This window comes from Fistularia commersonii, chromosome 9 (assembly GCF_037954325.1).
Source record: "Fistularia commersonii isolate RoL2024-O1a breed Wild chromosome 9, RoL_Fcom_v1.0, whole genome shotgun sequence".
NCBI lineage: Eukaryota > Metazoa > Chordata > Actinopteri > Syngnathiformes > Fistulariidae > Fistularia > Fistularia commersonii.
In genome coordinates this window covers 1,166,846-1,186,743 of record NC_141292.1, presented here as the reverse complement: position 1 = coordinate 1,186,743, position 19,898 = coordinate 1,166,846, and the positions used below count along the sequence as shown (strand labels likewise).

At 48.3% G+C, this 19,898-nt stretch overlaps 1 protein-coding gene across 3 annotated transcripts in view; it reads left to right on the top strand.

Annotated features, from left to right (window-relative positions):
• Positions 1-19,898, top strand: part of unc5cb (unc-5 netrin receptor Cb) — a 128,921-nt gene that overhangs the window by 105,884 nt on the left and 3,139 nt on the right. For 2 of the 3 annotated variants that reach the window (XM_086151804.1, XM_086151803.1), the window contains 8 exons: positions 7,191-7,382; positions 8,442-8,804; positions 11,936-12,023; positions 12,104-12,275; positions 14,176-14,409; positions 15,764-15,913; positions 16,004-16,168; positions 18,152-18,330. In XM_086151804.1, the coding sequence (XP_086007930.1) occupies positions 7,191-7,382; positions 8,442-8,804; positions 11,936-12,023; positions 12,104-12,275; positions 14,176-14,409; positions 15,764-15,913; positions 16,004-16,168; positions 18,152-18,330 (1,543 nt within the window). Of the gene's footprint in view, positions 1-2,620; positions 2,678-7,190; positions 7,383-8,441; positions 8,805-11,935; positions 12,024-12,103; positions 12,276-14,175; positions 14,410-15,763; positions 15,914-16,003; positions 16,169-18,151; positions 18,331-19,898 lie in introns of all 3 variants that reach the window. The other variant, XM_086151802.1, reaches the window with a different exon arrangement.

The window sequence follows — 19,898 nt, the reverse complement described above, 5'->3', positions numbered from 1 at the left end:
CCTATCCGAATCAGCCGACTCAACTAGCCTAGCTCTGGTTCAGGGTCCTGCCTCCTTGTCCTGGTCCGGGTCCTGGTCTGCCTCCCTGGTCCGGGCCCTGGACATGCATGTGTTTAAAGTGAATCCGAAGCTATTACTCCGGCGCTGGCTGATTTCATTTGGAGCCCCAGATGAGCGCGTGATCTGATTTCCCAGCCGAGGTCGGGGAGTCGGCGGGCGGTAGCGGCGGTTAGCGTGCACACCAGGCTTTATCCGTCTATTTCTTCCCCCGACTTCTGTCTCGGCTTTATCACCGCCTGCCTCTCCAGCCCCCGGACGGACTGATGGCCGGTCCGCAGCGAGCGAAACCGTAACGATATGGATTTAGGATCATTTCAGGGATTGATTTTTTTGGGGGGGGTTTGCGAGCTAAGAGGGTGAAGCCACTTATGTCAATTCTAATGACCACTTCCACCAGCATTTAGGAGAATGAGCCGTTATCTAAAAGCCCACTTTATGGTAAATCTGATCGGGAATGGGGGCCGCGTGCAATCCGAACTCACCTCGGACCGCCGATCTACTCGGCGAACACCTCCGCCGCGGCTTCATCTTGTTTTCCGTTGTTTGAATTTAGTGAAATTCTTTCCTTTTTTTTTTTTTTTTGTTTGTCATGGAAATCTGGAAGGGGAAGGAGCTGCGGTCGGGTTTGACGCTTGTTTATCGCATTCGTAGCGCTCGGGTTCGGATCTCCTGCGGTCTTCATCCCTCTTGTTTCCATGGAGGGGTTTTTTCCAGTCATGGCACCCTCTTGATGCTGATCTGGAGAATTCAAAAAGGGAGGATGGATGTTTTGGTGGCTTCAAACTGCTCATTTGGCTCTAGACCCAAAATCCAGAGATCAACTCGGTGAAGTGGCGAGCGCCTCCGTCCCGAGGCGAGAAGATCCCGGTTGGAGTCTCCATGTTCTCCAACCTGGGGTTCCTATAATTCATACAAACACTGCATAGGGGAGCATTGGAACGTTGGCTTTTATGAAGTTGGGGGACAGTATGGATGCTTCTTGTTGAAATCTGGCAACTGGACGTCTTCAGAGCTGAAGAAGCCTCTTAGATGAGGAGCTGAAACATCTTCAAGTGAAGAAATTCATGTCCAGTTGCCACGACAGGAAGATTTCCACAAGAATTAACCATGACCGGGATGATTTAGGACCTCCTCAGACATGATGGATCCTTTCTTTGATACCAACCCCAACGGTCGGGATGATGTCATCTCAGATTATATTGGAGGTTGATGTGACTTCATCACAATCACATTTACAAACATATAAACCCTACAGAGCAGCTTATTCGACGAATAAGCCGAGGAGTCGCGAGAAGAATCCCCGGGATCAGGCGCGCCCCCTAGCGTGAGGCAGGAGAACGGCGTGCCTCACTTCGTGGCATTTCTTCTCGGTATTTGAGCAGGAAATGTGAAAATCTAGCCATTTTGAATAAAAAGACCATCTAAAACTGGTGAAGTTCAATGAAAAACACCTTTATAGTACAAATCACTGATGAATAGAACCATTCATTCTTTTTTTCATTTGACTTTTTTTTCTTTGCAAGATTGGCAAGTGAGGCACGGCCTCTCCCTGCCTCCCCTGACTGCAGGTCACTGCCGCAGATCCGGTTTGTTTCCACCGTGGAAACGTTTACTCATTCATTCGCTGTCATCCAGGTTCACGCCGGATCCATCGCGGGGACAAATGTTTTCACGCTGAGAATATCAGGATTAACCGCCGCTTAAAAATTCCAGTGGATGTGCGATAGCGGTGATTAGCAAACTGCTGAAATAGCGGCTAGCGTCCACAAATGCGCAAATAAAACAATCTGAAATTGGTGACGTCAAATGAAAAATACCTTTTCAGTGCAAATCACTGATAAATACAACCATTTCATTGTTTTACATTTTTTTCTTCCCAAGATTGGCAAGTGAGGCACGGCCTCTCCCTGCCTCCCCTGACTGCACCTCACTGTATAAAAGCAGCTTCATATGAAACATCTAAGCATCCTTCGGCGGGAGGGTTTATAGAGTACTCCAAGTCCCGCTTGTACTCAAGCAGTACTCAGTTACTTTGCAATGACAGGGAGTACACAGTGGGATCACACACACACACACACACACACACACTGTACACCCCATTTATCACGCCATCGATTTCCCCGTCAGTCGTCTACCCCCCCCCGGTCAGGACTCCTCTGTTTGTGTAGTTGTTTACGTCCGTCTCCGTGGAGACCGAATATTATGTCGACTTGTGCACTATCTTACCCCCCCCCCCCCCCCCCCCGCCGCCCCCCCGCCCCGGTGTGCTTTCAGAGAGAATTCAATACTTTCCTCTTCCTCCGGCCGAGACGCTCCTCTTTATTTCCCCGGCATAATCGTTTCTTTCATCCGTCGCCCGAACGCCCGCCGCCGGGCGGAGGTCGTTTTTTCTACTGACTCCGCCTCCTCATTCATCTCTATCCCGAAGTGTGTGTGTGTGTGTGTGTTGGGGGGGGGGATCGTTTGTCTCATTTGTCATTTTTTTTGTTGTTGTTTTTTTTTTCCGTTGACTTGAATTTGATTTCCCCTCCTTCCATCCCCTCCTCTATTTTTTTTCAAGGCTCCTTGTATCAGAAGTCACCCGGGGCAAAAGACGAGGTTGATTTGGAAAATACATGTGAGTCTTTTTTTATTTTATTTATTTTGTATTTGTGTTTATTTGTGTGTGTGTGTGTGTGTGTCTGTGTGTTTATTTACTTGTTTGTTTGTTGGTCGTCGACATTCATCTTCAAGTCTGCGCCTCCCCGATCCTGGTCCTGCGAGGACGTCGCAGAGAGGGTTGTAAACACGATGTTGAAATGAAATAATAACGCATGTGTGTGTGTGTGTGTGTGTGTATGTGAGCGTGTGTGTGTGTGTGTGAGTGTGTGTGTAAGACATGCGAAACAGGAACCGGCTGCAATTCCAGGGTATTCACACACACACACACAGACACACAGATACATTTCACGCACACTGTAAAACCGAATGCTAATCCTGCTAACGCTAACCGCTAACACTTTTATCACCAGCAGGAGCGGGGAATCAAACCAGCAACCTTTTTTTTTTTATTGGTGGACTAAGACACAGCCGGCCAGGTCCGACCAGATGTAACCCTCTCTTGTTGGAGAGGGTTTTCCCTTCGTTGTTGGATAGCGACCGCTCTGGCTGAAACTCAGCTGTACAGTTGTTACCCTCCCGTGGTAGAGTTGGGGGTAGAGGGGGGTTGGTGTCTTCCCCGAGGGCACTTCGGTATGCTCACAGAATGGACAGGGAATCTAACCGGCACTTTGAGAAATGGCAAGCTCTAACATAGACAAGGCGCAGAGGTCAAACCTCCTTATGTTGGGGTTCGGTAAGGCGGAGGTGTTGGTGTCGTGCCTGAGGGGTACTTCGGCATGCGGATGGGAGTGGCTGGGAATCGAACCAGCGACCTTTTTTTGTTATTGTTGGAAAGACTCCGTCATGGAGGCACAACCACACAGGTCTCCAAGGCCCCTGTTTTGCCTGGAGCAACCCCCCTGTGTTGGTGTCTTGCCCGAGGGCACTTCGGTATGCTCACAGAGCGGGCAGGGAATCGAACTGGCAACCCTTTAGCCGTCAGAGAAATCCCTGCTCTGACATTGACGAGGCCGACCACGTGTGGAATCAAACCGGCAGCCATCATTTTTGTTGTTGTTGTTAGAAGGACGGCCACTCTTGCAGTGCCAAAGCCACCTAGGTGCAAGGGGCCTTGCTCAAGGGCACCAGGGCGCCGTTCCATCGAACAATGGAGGACGCATGTAATAACCCCCCACCCCAGGGCTGACAATGGACGGGACATCCAAAGGCGCTTTTAATATAAGCGATACATTTCAATCCGCACTTAGCAGGTCCACCTTTACCTTGAAAGCCTGTTGGACGGCGGAGGAGGATCACGGATACGCCTCTCCTCTGCCTGCGCGTTGAAGGTTGTAAACCCGAGCGTTCCCTCAGACCTGGATGTTGGCGCCGCGGAGCTTCAATTAAAGGAAAATTTTAAAAACCCCGAAGGAACCCGGTGAGCGGCACGCAATGAATATTACACAACTCGCCTTTCATTTACCGCGGTTTCATTTCAACCCCCCCCCGAGTCACAGCGGACCAATTTGTGCTCGCCGCCAACGCCGCCCGGACCCGCGGCCCATGCTGCCATCTACCGGCGCCGGACCCCCCGCCGCTCGCAGGGATCGGGATGTGTGAGGGCGGCGAGCTGCTGGGTTACAGCCTGCACCTCCCAGACACAAGGTTCCTGGTCTGTGTGGAGGCTCCCTGTTCTCCTGCTTCTGCGTGGGGTTCCTCAGGGTTCTCCGGGTTCCTCGCATCGATCTAAAACATGCAGGAGGGTCCGCAGTGTATCGATGTATGAACGAGTGAATGAATGGTTGCATGTCTCTGTATGACAGGTGAATGAGAGGGTGAATGGTTGCATGTCTGCATACAATGTGTGAATGAATGAATGAATGAATGGTTGTGTGTCTCCTCCTTACTTGTGAATGTGCGAGTGAATGGTTGTGTGTCGTGATGAAATGAGAGGGTGAATGCTTGTACGTCCATGAGGTGAATGAGTGACTGAATGTATGTTTGCATGTCTCTACTTAACTCGTGAATGAGTGAATGAATGGTTGCATGTCTTTGTATGATATTTGAATGAGAGGATGAATGTTGCATTTCCATATGTGATGGACAAATGAGAGGGTGAATGCTTATACGTCCATGAGGTGAAGGAATGAGTGAGTGAGTAGTTGCATGTCTACATGACGGGTGAATGAGTGACTGAATGTATGTTTGCATGTCTCTACTTAACTCGTGAATGAGTGAATGAATGGTTGCATGTCTTTATATGGCATTTGAATGAGAGGATGTGATGGATGAATGAGAGGGTGAATGGTTGTATGTCTGTATACAATGAATGAATGAATGGTAGTATGTCTCAGCATTACTTGTGAATGAGTGAGTGAATGTTTGCATGCCTCTGTATGACAGATGAATGAGTGAATGAATGGTTGCATGTCTTTATATGACATTTGAATGAGAGAATGAATGTTGCATGTCTGTATGTGACGGACGAATAAGAGGGTGAATGGTTGTATGCATGCATACAATGTGTAAATGAATGAACGGTAGTATGTCTCATCATTATTTGTGAATGAGTGAGTGAATGGTTGCATGTCTCTGTATGACAGATGAATGAGTGAATGAATGGCCTCCAAGTGTCCCTGCGATGACTCCAGGATGAGCCCGTCCTCTCCGAGCGCCGAATAAGCCCTGTAGGTCATGAATGAATGAAGATACATGGGTCGATGTCTTCCTCTGTAACGAGTCCACCGTTCCCTCACTCCTCGGTGGAATTCCTCGCCCGGGTTCACGGCGCAGGCGTTCAGGCCTCCACACGCCTTCTGACATTTCACCGTGTTTTTCTGCTCGCTCGTCAGGCGGGTGACAGCGAAGGACATTCTTCGCGAGCACCAAAGGGAGCCCCGACCAACGCCGGGCGTCCATTAAAGAGAAGGTCTCATCTCTAATGAGAGCCTGTCTACGGCTAGCGCTTCGCCGCCGCGCCGTCCTCGCCGGGCCTTCTAATCACGGAGGCTCCTCCAGCTGGAAAGTGGACAGAAAGGCTCCGGGAGGCAGCCGCGGATGAAAGACGATTTTGAGAAACGCCAGCGATGTCTAGATCTTATCTGCAGTGTGTCGGAACAAAGGCAGAGACAGACTGTGAACTCGTACGTCGGCGTGCTAATCTGGAGATGAGAAGGTCCATATCTCCGCCTGCAGGACTTTTGATCCGCCTTCTGAGGAGGCTTGTTAGGACAGTGCGGCGCCGAGCCTCGGCGGGGCGGCGATTAATTGTGCTGTTATGTGCTGATTGTATGATAATAGCCTGTGTTTTCTTGTATATGTCCACCATTACTGATTCAAAACCCCCACACCCCCAACTTCCCCATGGACTCCCCCCCTTCACTTCCCCCATCAGCCTTTGCATTAAGGCACTAATTATCACATCCATTACTCTGGGAGTTCATCTTGTCTTTCGCGCCAAAGTCAAAACTTTGAATTCCAATTTTCCACTGCTTCCCTTCAAGACCTTGTTCATTCATTATCCATATCCCGCATATATCCTGCACTCAGGGTCAAGGGGGGGCAGGAGCTGTCATTGGGAAAGAGGCTGGGTTCACCCCCTCATCACAAATCATACAGACATACAAGTACTCACCCCATCATTACAAATCATATAGAGACATACAAGTACTCACCCCCTCATCACAAGTCATACAGATCATACACAGACATACAAGTACTCACAAGTATTACAGAGACATACAAGTACTCACCCCCTCATCACAAGTCATACAGGTCATACACAGACATACAAGTACTCACAAGTATTACAGAGACATACAAGTACTCACCCCCTCATCACAACTCATACAAAGACATACAAGTACTCACCCTCTCATCACAAGTCATACAGACCTACAAGTACCCACCCCCTCATCACAACTCATACAAAGACATACAAGTACTCACCCCCTCACCACAGGTCATACAGGTCATACACAGACATACAAGTACTCACAAGTATTACAGAGACATACAAGTATTCACTCTCTCATCACAGGTCATACACAGACATACAAGTACTCACAGGTCATACAGGAACATACAAGTACTCACAAGTATTACAGAGACATACAAGTACTCACCCCCTCATCACAAGTCATACAGACATACAAGTATTCGCCCCCTCATCACAAATCATATAGAGACATACAAGTATTTGCTCTCTCATTTCCAGGTGAGAAAGAGACTTACAACCATTTACCCTTTCATTCACATACCTTGAACAATTTAGGATCTCCAAAGCACCGCCATGCCCCCCTGTGTCCCATATTGTGTCGTCATATACAGCCTAACTATACCTTATATATATATATTTTTTTTTATTACTATTTATTTCCCTGTAGATGGCTCTTAATATCCGGCTCAGTTTCAAAGCAGGATATTGGTCTGCAGATAACGGCTCCATGACGGCTCCCGAGCGCCAGGAAGGAACCCTTAATGGTGCCGATATAGATGTATGAGATCTTTAACTGGACCATCTCTGCTCTCTGTGCCCCCCCCTCCCTCAGTGGCCCCCAGCACCGATGATGTGGCCCTGTACGTGGGGATCGTCATCGCGGTGATCATGTGCCTGGTCATCTCCGTGGTCGTGGCGCTCTTCATCTACAGGAAGAACCACCGGGAGTTCGACTCGGACATCATGGACTCCTCCGCCCTCAACGGGGGCTTCCAGCCGGTCAGCATCAAGACGGCGCGCAAAGGTGCGGCACCGTCTTGCGTCCAAAAATGTCACCCAGAACCCTACAATGATTTTGTTAGCATTAGCGATGACTAACTCGTCTTGGCCACGCTAGCGATGATATGACTGTAAATGTACCCTTTGGATTGAAGCTGAGGACGGAGCTTGTCAGGCAACTGCAGGCGGTTTGTTTGTGTGGGCAAGTTAATTAAACCGCTCAGATGTTGGGAAAGGGGAGAACAAACATCTTCATGCATCTTCATCAAGGCGCGAGAAGCCTCGGTCTTCTGACACAGCTGTTTGTGGACGTGACTCAGATGGAGGCGCCAGCACCTGAAGCGGCGCGTGGAGACGCAGAGATAGGCATCAGTGGGGTCACTAGTGGAACGGGATCTTCTCGACAGGAGAACAAAGAAGATGCCGGCTCAGAAGTCCCGGACGAACCGCTCCTGCGGGAGGTCCTCCTCAGATGTGCAAGTAGTGGCCATCTGGTATTTCACGGTTGATGCCCCCCACCTTCCTGCTCCACGCAGATCAATAGATGCTGCTCAAGAACCAGATCACCTGATGGCACCATGTTGAGTGAATGAATGAAAGCAGATGAAATGCTTTCATTCCCTTTAGTATCCCCTTTGTTCGGACCCAACGCTCGCGGTATGCCTCGAAATCCGTACCCTTTGGACACTCGGTGCTGCCGGGGAACTTGGAGGGTGGAGGCAAGAGAGGAGCCGGAGGGCGGGGGGAGCGAGCGCCACCCCTGCACCACCCACTCAGCCCTTCTATTGAACATTCCTCCTTGTACCTCGTGGGTGAGCTGAGTGCTGGAGATGCCATCTGGTACTCCTGAGTCAGAGCTGTGCCTTTGACTTCTTCTTTTTTTGGCGGTGACGGTGGGCTTCCCTGATGATTAAAAACCAAACGGGTGGAGCCGGGCCAGCAGCCTCGCCAACTGCTGCCAACGCTTTATTTCCTCAAGGTTGTTTATCGGTTTCGGAGTTTGCTCCGCAGCGGGTCTCCACATCTTCACACGAGAAGGACCGAGCACTTCTTTTCACTGATGTTCTCTTCCCTTCCCCTCCAGCCGATCTCCTGACGGCGCCCCCTGACCTGACCTCGGCAGCTGCCATGTACCGAGGCCCGGTCTACGCCCTCCACGACGTAGCTGACAAAATCCCCATGACCAACTCCCCCTTGCTGGACCCTCTCCCAAACCTGAAGATCAAGGTTTACAACTCCTCTGGCTTGGTGACGCCACAGGATGACCTGGGCGGGGAGTTGTCATCCAAGCTGTCGCCCAAGCTGCCACACTGCCTCCTGGACAACGGCGAAGGCACGATGGGCCGACGGACGCAGACCCAGACGCTGCTCCGGGCGAGGGACCCGTCCTGCACCGCCCTGGGCTCCTTCAGCTCCCAGGGTGGACACCTCATTGTGCCCAACTCAGGTAAGGAACAGGACTCCATCGGTCATGTTGCACGGTAGCACCGGGTGCCTCCGGATTGGGCATCAAGAGGAACCCCCAGTTCGGGCACTCGTTTGTGTTCTACCGTCTTCAGGGATGACCTTAGGCCATATTGGACCGGAAAAGTTTGAAGCTTGAATTTTGTTCCAGGAAGTAGCCTCCTCCAGGGGAATCCTTTTGGTTTCGAGCATCTCCAACAGTGGCGTGCACCTTAAGCTCCACGCCGTAGTCTAAAATAAACCGCTGAAGAAGAAGCAGAAGAAGAAGAAGAAGAAGAAGAGGACAACAGTAGTTACCCCCCTTTACGGGAACTGGGTCATTTCTTGGTACACTGGGTACAGCAGAGGAACCAGGGACCATGGACCTCAGCTCCTACAACCATCTGACCATCCTACTTTGTAATAGGGTCTTTTTTCCCAGTTCCATAGGAACTCATAGGTGCTTGTTGATTGGTGGAGCTCATCAGCCATGCCCGTTAGCAGGTGCTTCTTGAGGGGCGTCATTTTTAAATCCTATCCTGGTCACTGGTCAGATGTTTTCTTGGGACAAAAAGAGACAGAAGCAGCGAGAAAAGGAGCGACGAAGAGGTCCGAGCTCTTCTGGCCTGCTACATCTCAGAGGGGTTTCCAGGTGTCGCAGAGGAACATCTACATTGTGGACTAGAATAAGAAGGGGCTCTTGACAAGTTGAACCAGTGCAGGGAGAAGATAAAGGACTCCAACCATCTGATGGAGCTGGTTATCAGTCCATGGCAGCTTCCGCCTCCGTGGTGTCCACGTCGTCTTCCTTTTCTTCTTCTTCTACTCTGGTTTGTTTTGTTGTGGAGCTGAAGGTGCACATCCTCACAGCGTTCCCCTCAGAGTTCCCTCACTGCAACATGAAGAAGTTCCCCAGGAGGAGGCTACTTCCTGGAACAGAAGTTGAACTGGACAGTTCTTAGGACGTCTCTGTCCGTTCCTAGGATGTTCTAGGAGGTTCAAAACAGCGTAAAAAAGAGGCTGCCCTACCTGAGCCTCGTGCAGCCAATCACAGCGCAGGGATTGTGATACCTGAGGCGCGGCGTGCGGTTTCGGGCTGCTTACATTAGCAACGCCGTCCTCACTTCAAACGCAGCGCTGACGGGCGTCGACAAACCGGCCGCGACGTTAAAGGCTTTGCCGCCGTCTCCGGTTTCTCAAGTTTTTTTTTTTTTTCATTTTAATTCCTGTAAAATCGTTCTCAGCTGTGTTTGCGAGCAGCCGCCTCATCGCGTTACACCGACAGAAAGGAAGGGGCTCATTTGATATCCGATATGCGAGTCCGGGTAACCGTACACGTCTCTCGCGCTGCTAGCGAGGCTGCTTTTGCTGTTTTTGTGTTGTTTTTTTTTTCCCCCCCCCCTTTGAATGTTCGCCGCGAGGAACCGGAGGGGGGATCGCGGGTGGCGAGACGTTCCCCCGTGGCGGAGTTGCGATTCCTCCGCCGGCGAGCAGGAGGAGCCGTCTGTCACCTCTGGAGAAGTTCAGTTCAAGGACACGGGGAAATCAATGTGCTATCTGAGAAACCCCCTCCAGAGAGAGTGTGTTTTTGTGTACCCGTCGGGGGGGGAGGGGGTTCTAAAAACACTCGGACAGAACATCATATCCAATCAATCCCAAACCGGGGGGGAAATGTAGACGGCGGGAGGGAGGACATCGATTTCAGAAGTGAAATGTCACGTCGTCCCCGGAGGTTACCGCCAGTCCACGCCTGAGGTTTGTGACAACGTAGGTGTTCTGGAGAAGATCCCACTGCGTGGACTTGGTGGTGGAGCTGAAAATTTAAAAAAAAAATGAAACAACCTTTTTGAGCCGGTTTTCGCTCAAAATTGTGGGTTTTAGTCCAGGGGTGGGCAATTATTTTGACTGGCGGGCCGCATTTCTTATTTGATTTTTATATGCGGGCCACCTGGGTGTAAATTGTAATATGAACAAAATTAAAATTGCAATTTAAAAATGTTTAATTTTTTGACACTTAATTTGAACTTTAAAATCATCGATGATCGTATACATGTATATACATGTACTGATATTATTTTGTATAAAATCATCCACACAAAATTAAACGAAAGGAAAAAATCAGGTGTTTGTAAATTCAATACTGATTAAAAATACTAAAAATATTCAAAGAAAATAGCTCGGCGAACCGGATAAAAAAGCAAAACGGGCCACATGTGGCCCGCGGCCGTAAAATACCCAGGTCTGTTTTAGTCGGTGCTATTAATCAGATTAATCACGCCAGCGGTGGATTAATTTTGATTAATACCAAATTATTATTCAATGTGTGTCCGAGAATACGTTTGCAAGTAAAGGGGAATATCGAAGGGAAAAAATTCAAATCTTTGTACTTTTTAAGATCTTAAAACACTTTATAGCCTTGACTTTGACCCTTTATATTTTATTTGTATTTCTTATTCTCCCTCCTTCCTACTATTATCTATTATTGTTATGTAAATAAAGGATAAATAAAGTTGTTTTTATTCTTATTTGTAACATATTTGATGTGTGTCCAGATTGCAAGATAGAAATAGTTAAAAATAAAATAAATACATTATAAAAGATTATACATTATGAATAAAAAATATGTTGATAAAATGTTAATAAAAATAAGTCAAAATTAAAAATGGTTAATAAGTCAAAAATGAAAAATGTTAATGATAAAAATGCAGTCAGATTAATCACGCGCTCACCGTGAATTATTTTGGATTAATCACGATTGATACGTTTTCATTAACAGAAGGGTTTCCTTTTGTGGGGCACAAACACTCATGACAGAAGAATAAATAATATATATATGTATATGCATATATCTATAGGACACTTATTCTGATTGGAGGGACGCCCCCTTCTAGCCGCCTAGCTACCGTTGCTATCAAAGCTTACAAGAAATAGGTTGCTAAAACTCATAGCATCCCATAGTTTTGGTTTAAGAAACCTGTGGTTGTTTCCCCTCCCAGAATCCCCTGCTCCACGGTGCTTAAAGTCAACTGACATGTCGCTAACATGGTAGCATGCTAGCAAATAAACCTCATTCGTACCCACGCCGACAGCGACGTCCAGCTAGCTTTTAACCGCTTTCGTCGGTATGACTTCCAGGAGTGAGTCTGCTGGTGCCGGCGGGAGCCGTCCCTCAGGGCCGGGTCTACGAGATGTACGTGACGGTCCAGAGGAAGGATAACATGAGGTAGGCGCGCTACCATGCTAGCATATTTCACAACACCCACGCGAGGGCTTTGTTGACGTCGGATGATCCGCTCCCACCAGACCCCTGGTAGACGACGGGCTGACGGTTCTGAGCCCGGTGGTCATCTGCGGGCCCCCCGGCGCCCTGCTGACCCGACCCGTCATCATCACCATGCACCACTGCGCCGTCTGCGACGGACAGCAGGACTGGCTGATCCAGCTCAAGAGCCACTCGCCGCAGAACAAGTGGGAGGTAGGTCACCTCGATCCGACTCTTGTTTCACGAGGACGTACGAGTCCGTAGAAGGTTGGGACGACTGTGAGTAAGTCAAGTCCAGGGCGTCACATATGAGGACACTTTCCTCGTAGAGCAGGTCCGGACCAGACTCCTCTAGAGCAGCGATTCTTAACCATAGGGCCGAGCGCCACCTAGTGGGCCGCCAAAAAAAGATCTGTTTTGTACGTGCAGGCTGCGAGGCTGCGGGACGCAATAACAACTCCCGACCATGTAGCGGCGCTAATGCATCAGTCAGTTGTTACTTTAACCAGCTCCATAAATAAGAAGACGCTCAGCTAGCTGGAAATAAACAAGATGGAGAAATATTTAAAACGAAAAAATGAAGACGACCCCCCCGCCAAAAAGGGGAAATTTTTGCGCAAGTACAACCCCGACTTCATGAAGTACGGCTTGGTAAACGGAGGTAGAGCCCAGTGTGTGGAGTGTGTGTTAACGCTGGCTAACGAAGCACTTGAGCCGTCAAAACTACAGCGACGCCTGGAGACCGAGCATCCGACGCTTGTGGGAAAGCTGGAGGAATTTATCAAGAGAAAAGAAGATGCAGATGCAGAAAAGATGGATCGTGTCACTGACTGGCAACTCTAAAAGTGCACTGAAAGCTAGCTAGCACGTAAACTGCAAGTGGATTTAGTTTATTGAATTGAATCGAATACAAATCAAACCAAGAGTGAGATAATTATAAACCTATACAGTTTATATATATTAAATAATACATATTAAATTATATATGATATAATGAATAATAATAAATAATATATATTAAAATTATATTTAATGGGCTCTGGGCCACTCCGTACTGAAAATAATGGCCCTCAGGGCCAGAAAGGTTAAGAACCCCTGCTTTAGAGAAGCAAAGCACCAGTGAAACAGTCGGACAGATCCTGGTTCCATATTTGGTGCCCTTCTGCTTGGACCGCTTTGGGTACAAAGTGAGTTGGGAAGGACAGGAACGAAGGATCTATGGCTGCTAACACCAGAAATGCTAACAGTAAAACGCAAATTCGGGTTCCGTAGGAACTATTATTTTGTTGTTTTATGGTGGTGACACCTGCTGGCAGACTTGTGCACCTTTGTTGCACACCGGGGGTTGGTTAGGCAAAGAAGTGTCACGCCAGCAGGCAAATGGTATTTCAATTGATTAATCGATTGATCGATTTATTTTTTGGAAAGTTCAAGTGAATTTTCATCAAAAATGTTGATGAATATTTTAGCTAACCTTGAAGGTACTTAAGGAATAAGAGACCTTTCTTGGAATCTATCGAAACACCTGAGGCGTCTTGACGAAGCCACGACGTATTAAAGTTCTTTGCCTCCAATGGACCTCCTGCGTTTTTCTGGACCGTGGGAGGAACCCGGAGAGCCCGAAAGAACCCACCAAGACACGGCGAAAACATGGAGACTCCACACGGAGAAGACCAACCTTGAACCATCTTGCTGTTGTCCAGAACCTACAGGATTGTCCAATCCCTCGCCTTGCCTCAGCTCGCCATCCGACTCCAGCTCGGGTACCGTCGGGTCCGAGGAGCCTCCAGCCGCCCCTCCTTGCTGACGCCATCCGACTCGCGCCCCTCTGTTTCCCCGGTGACATTGATGAATTGCCCGGCGGCCGGTCCAATAAAAGCTTGCAGAAAATGGAGTATTTCTAAGGAAGTAATAACTATTGATTGCATCTCCGAGCCGTCAGATATGCAGATGGCAGCATCCAATATGATGTGAAATATGACCGGGATCTTCGAGCTGCTGGATCACATTCACCTGTTCACGCGCCGGAGCTAGCGTGCAAGGCGCTAACTGGTAGCCGCTAACAGGGAGCTTGGGGTTCTGAACATGTGAACATGTCTTCTCCACGCCGCAGGACGTGGTGGTGGTCGGGGAGGAGAACTTCACCACGCCGTGTTACGTCCAAATGGACGACGAGGCCTGCCACATCCTGACGGAGACGCTGGGGACCTACTGCCTGGTGGGGCAGACCCTCAGCGCCGCCACCACCAAGCGCCTCAAACTCGCCATCTTCGGCCCCGTCACCTGCCCCGCCATGGAATACCACATCAGGGTCTACTGCCTGGATGACACCCAGGATGCGCTCAAGGTAGGCGTGGGAGAACCTCCTGCTCTGCCAGGACTTCACAAATCGGTGTGTGTGTGTGTGTGTCAGTGTTGTTTGCAAGTAGAGCATACCCAGCAGATGAGGAGTGGGAGGCAAAGTGTTTTTTTTTTCCCTGTGTGCCAGAAAAAGAAGAGAATATAGCACCTACATTACCATTAGCATTAGCATTAGCGACGTTGCTTCTGGGAAGGTGTGCAGGATTCTTGCATCGTAAACAGAAAGCGAACAACTTCCATCCTGCTGGTAGCACAGTTGTGTCCTTTGCCTAAACCGTCTTCCTTACCGGCATCCATAAGTTAAGGAAGGGATGCTAGTATGACTTGAGATGTGAGTTTTTCGTTAGCCTGCTAGAGGAAAGCAACGGCGTACAGTTCCTTTGGCGTCCCTTATACACCAAGTATGCTAACGCAGATAAACGGAGAGCTGTTCTCGGATTCACGAGCTACCAACATAACAAGCAGAAAAAACAAGGAAAGGATACAACTAGCATACGGTATCCCTTAGCATTCACGACTCCATTGTTAGCCTTCCACATTCCGCATTACACCAAAACAACAAACGCAGCATTGTGCATAAAGTTACAGGCCAACTTTGGAGAAGCTTGCGGTTACCTAGTGATAGTAAACAAATGAAGCAGTATTGCGGTAAGTCGTGGGGGCAGTGCTGCGCAGTATGCTCACGTATGACCAGTGGAAAATGAACAGAGAAGAAGAAGACATGATGGATGAATAACCAGGGAGAAGAATCTGCTTTCTTAGAACGTCCATTATTACTAGCTAATCCTTTGCCACCATCTTTGTTATCGTCTAAAATTGGAACTCTGCACTGGCCTCCATTGGATGTATTGCTTAGCAACCATGGAAACATAAAGCACTCGTTACTGATGTATTTTTGCGGTGATGCTTGACGACGTTTTCATACACGTAATGTTAGCATAGCATGAGCTGTAATGATTGTGCTCTTGTCAAGCTAGCACTTAGCATTTCTGAACGTAAGTCTCTTAAAAGTTGCAGTCAAGTTCTTTAGCTACTTCATGACTTGTTTGAATTGTGAATTAACTATGAATTAACTGTGAATTAACTATAGATTAGCTGTGAATTAAGTGTGGATTACTGTGAATTAATTTTGGATTAACTTGCAAATTAACTATGGATTAGCTGTAAATTAACTATGAATGACTGTGAACTAATTTTGGATTAACTTGCAAATTAACTATGGATTAGCTTTGAATAACTATAAGTTAACTATAGATTAACATTGAATCATTATGAATTAACTGTGAATTAACCTTTTCAGAAATCAACCGTCACATCCGGGTGTGTTGTTTCTTCTCCAGGAGGTCCTACAAATGGAGAAGCAGATGGGTGGGAAGTTGCTGGATGAACCAAAGACCCTCAACTTTAGTGACAGCACCCACAACCTGAGACTCTCCATCCACGACGTTCCACACACACTGTGGAAGAGCAAGCTGCTCGCCAAGTACCAGGTGAGCCGGGCCGTGAAGGCCTCGGAGAAGAAGCGTGAAGAAGTGTCCGGTGTCACCGTGGTAACCCCTCGGCGTTCCTCCACCCGGCAGGAGCTGTCCTTCCAGCAAGTGTGGAGCGGCTCGCAGAGGAACCTCCACTGCTGCTTCACCCTGGAGCGCTTCTCCACCAGCACGGTGGACCTGGCCTGCAAGATCTGCGTTCGTCAGGTGGAAGGAGAAGGGCAGATCTTTCAGCTGGACACCACGCTGTCGGAGGTAGGTCTGCGCCGAGAAGACACCAAACATGTCCAAGATGGGGGTTGGAGGTGTCGCTGTAAACGGATTCTGCTTTTTTAATGAAGTTTCTCAAGTCAAAGGCACGACAGGAACTTTTAGAACTCCTAGAACCTTCTTAGGAACTGTATCTAAGAAGTGAGATACCACAGATCAAATCAAAGAATCAAATCAATCAAAGAATGAATCAGAAACAAAGAATAGAAGCTCCTGACATCCCAGTTCTTATTATCAATTAATTATGTGTTTAACGCCCCACTAATAACAACAAGCTAAAACACCACATTAATAGTATCATGCTAATAACACCATGCTAATAAGAGCAAGCTAAAATACCACACTAATAATATCATACTAATAACACCTGCTAATAACACCTAGCTGATAACAACATGCAAATAACAATACGCTAACAACAACAAGCTAATAACACCATTCTACTAACAACATGCGAGATTACAAGCTAATAACACCACAATAACAACACACCAATAACAACAAACTAATACCACCACACTAATGATAACATGCTAATTACACCACGCTAATAAGAGCAAGCTAAAATACCACACTAATAATATCATGCTAATAACACCATGCTAATAACAGCTAGCTACTAACACCACGCCAATAACATGCAAATAACCAGCAAAGAACACCACAATAATAACAACACAATAATAACAACACAATAATAATAACATGCTAATAACACCACACTAATAATAACATGCCAATAATACCACGCTAATAACTCCACACTAATAATAACAGGCTAATAACACCCAATAACATCATGTTTGTAACACCGCGTGATCACTCCCTTAAAACTTGCAAATCAATATTTGAAAAAACTGTATTTATTTAATTCATATTATTTATCTAGACAGTCCAGCATGTGTGTGTGTGTGTGTTTGTGTGTGTATGTGTGTTTTAAAGGAAATTTCGATACCACCACAAGAGATAAAGTGCAAACACACACACACACACGGCGGCAGATGGAAATCTTTGTAATACACATATTCATTTATGCAGAGTTCCTCACAATGGCAGAGTTCCTGGTGGCCCCTCCGCCCGCCTCCATGTAAATTAGTGTTTACCGCTCTTCTTAACGCCGCCCGTGACGCCGGGGCAAATTAACATCCACGCCCCCGCCGCCGTTTGTTCGCCGCCGGCGGGGGCGTGGAAGTAAAAGGGTGGTGTTGGAGAAGATGCGAAGGTTTCCTTGGACGTCCGTTGCCTCGTTCCTTTTCGTTGAAGGAAGAGGAGGGGCAGGTTTAGCCTCGGCGGCGCCGAATCCCTGAGCGCTCGTCTGAGGACGCTTTCCCAGCAGAGCAGGTCTGGACCTCAGATGATCTACAGAAACCCCACGTTCCCCCACGGAGCAAAGCTGGATCCCGATGCAGGGTAGCTTTCTGCAGAAAGAGAAAGTGAGCTTAGCACAGACGCAGATGATTTATCGCTGCTAATAGTTAGCATGCTACAATAATAGCTTTAATATTTAATATTAAAATCCTAACGACGGAGTAGATCAAGCTCACGCAACGTTAGCTTGCTACTACGGCGCGACGAAGAGACACAAGCAGATTTAGCCCTGTGGTGCATTAGCTAAGGAGCTAGGCTAACGCTAATGATCAACTTTGTCACCTGGGTTTCAGTCGGCCACAGATTCACGCATCTCCAGGTGGAGATCAGGGTTTTAACCCGAAGGTCTTACCTCCTCTCGCAGAACTCCTAGAGCATATTAAAATCATAACGGCGGAGTAGATCAAGCTCATGCAACGTTAGCTTGCTACTACAGCGCGACAAAGAGACACCAGCGGTTTAGCCCTGTGGTGCATTAGCTAAGGGGCGAGGCTAACGCTAACGATCGACTTCGTCACCCGGGTTTCAGTCGGCCACAGATTCACACATCTCCAGGTGGGGATCAGGGTTTTAACCCGAAGGTCTTCCCTCCTCTTGCAGGACTCCCAGAGCATCGACACCTCCCTGCTGGACCCGGCCAGCAACATCACCACCCTGGTGGGGCCCAACGCCTTCCGCATCCCCGTCTCCATCCGCCAGAAGCTGTGCGGCAGCCTGGACGCGCCGCAGACGCGTGGCAACGACTGGAGGATGCTGGCGCACAAGCTCAACCTCGACAGGTACGTAAAGAAGAAAACCGGGGCCTCGGGGCGCAAGGGGGCCCCCCGCCGCCGCCGCCGCCGCTACCGCACAATCAAGGGCAAATACTGAAGACACAATTAAACTTGAAAAGAAAAGATTCGCCCTTTAAGTGGTGAAATCTCGTTTTCCCTGTGAAGGGAAGCGGGGGGAGGAGGGGGGGTCGTTAGGAGGCGGGGTCCGGATAAAGGTTAGGATCGTCTTCCGCGGCGGCGGCGAGCTAGCGCCGATTAGCATCTGTCCCACTGAAGTGAGCCGAGACGCAGGGGGAGACAAAGATAGAGCTTCTCTTTTCAAAACATCACTCATGCGTCTTTGATAGCCTTGCATGTGTGTGTGTGTGTGTGTGTGTGTGTGTGTGTGTCCCAGCTCAGCGGGGCGGCCTTATCGCCCGCAGCAGACTGCAAATTGACGAGTGTGTTGCGGAGCGGCGAGGAGAGACCGCCGGCGCCGCGGTGGCGGCCACGACACCTCAACATTTCAATTTAACGACCGGTGGAAAAGATGGCGGCGTCGCCTGCGTGTCAGACTAGCAATCGCCCAATTAGACGCAGATTTTTTTGTGTGTGAAATGGTGAATTAAAGCGACGACGACCCTGTTAGCTTCTTAGCTTCTTAGCCGTCGCTTTCCGAGTGTCTGCACGTAAAACAGGACGATGTCTGACACCGATTAGCATCATTTCCGGACGATTAGCTACTTTTTTCACACGCTTTGAGCGCCGCAGCTCAAACAACGACCATTTTTTTCACCACGCTAAAATATTTAGCCTCGTCCCATCGGACCAATGACATGACACCAAGATGACGCAGAACACACACGTTTGGTTTACACACCAAGGAGTGTGTGACGGAGGAATTCTGTTTGATCCCGACATCAAAGAAGATGACGTTAGCGGTTTTAGCGCGCAGGATAAAGGTGAAGATCACGATTGATGACCTGCTATGCTAGTATAATTTTGTTTATAACAGGGTCTGTTTGGTAAAAATATTTCCGGTACGTATTTAATTAAAAGTGAAAAAGATCTTTCTGTATAAATAGCTCATGTTACAAATGCGTCTTTTTTTTTTTTTTTTTTTTTTATATTGTCTTTCTTTTATATTCTTTTATATTGTCTTATATTCAGTCCAGAGTTACGGTGCATCTTGGAGGTTAGCAACATGGAGGTTAGCAACATGGAGGTTAGCAACATGGAGGTTAGCACGCTACCTAGCTAGCCGTGGTACCTTGTTGCAAAGAAAGGGTACATTAGCCTCCTCTTTCCTCCTCTTCTTCTTTCTCATCACACCTCCTTTCCTGCTCCACAGCTTCTCAGTCCTCTTCTTCTGGTTCACACTCGTCTCCTCCTCTTCCTTCTCCTCCAGACCTCCACCTTCTCCTCCTCTTCCACCGCCTCTTTCTCCTCTGGACCTCCAGTGCCTCCTCCTCTTCTGCCATCTCCTCCTCGTCTCCCTCCTCATTCACCTCCTCGTTCTCCACCTCATCCTTCTTCTCTGGACCTCCTCCTCTTCTTCCTCTTCTTCTTTCTTCTTCTCTGGACCTCCACCACCT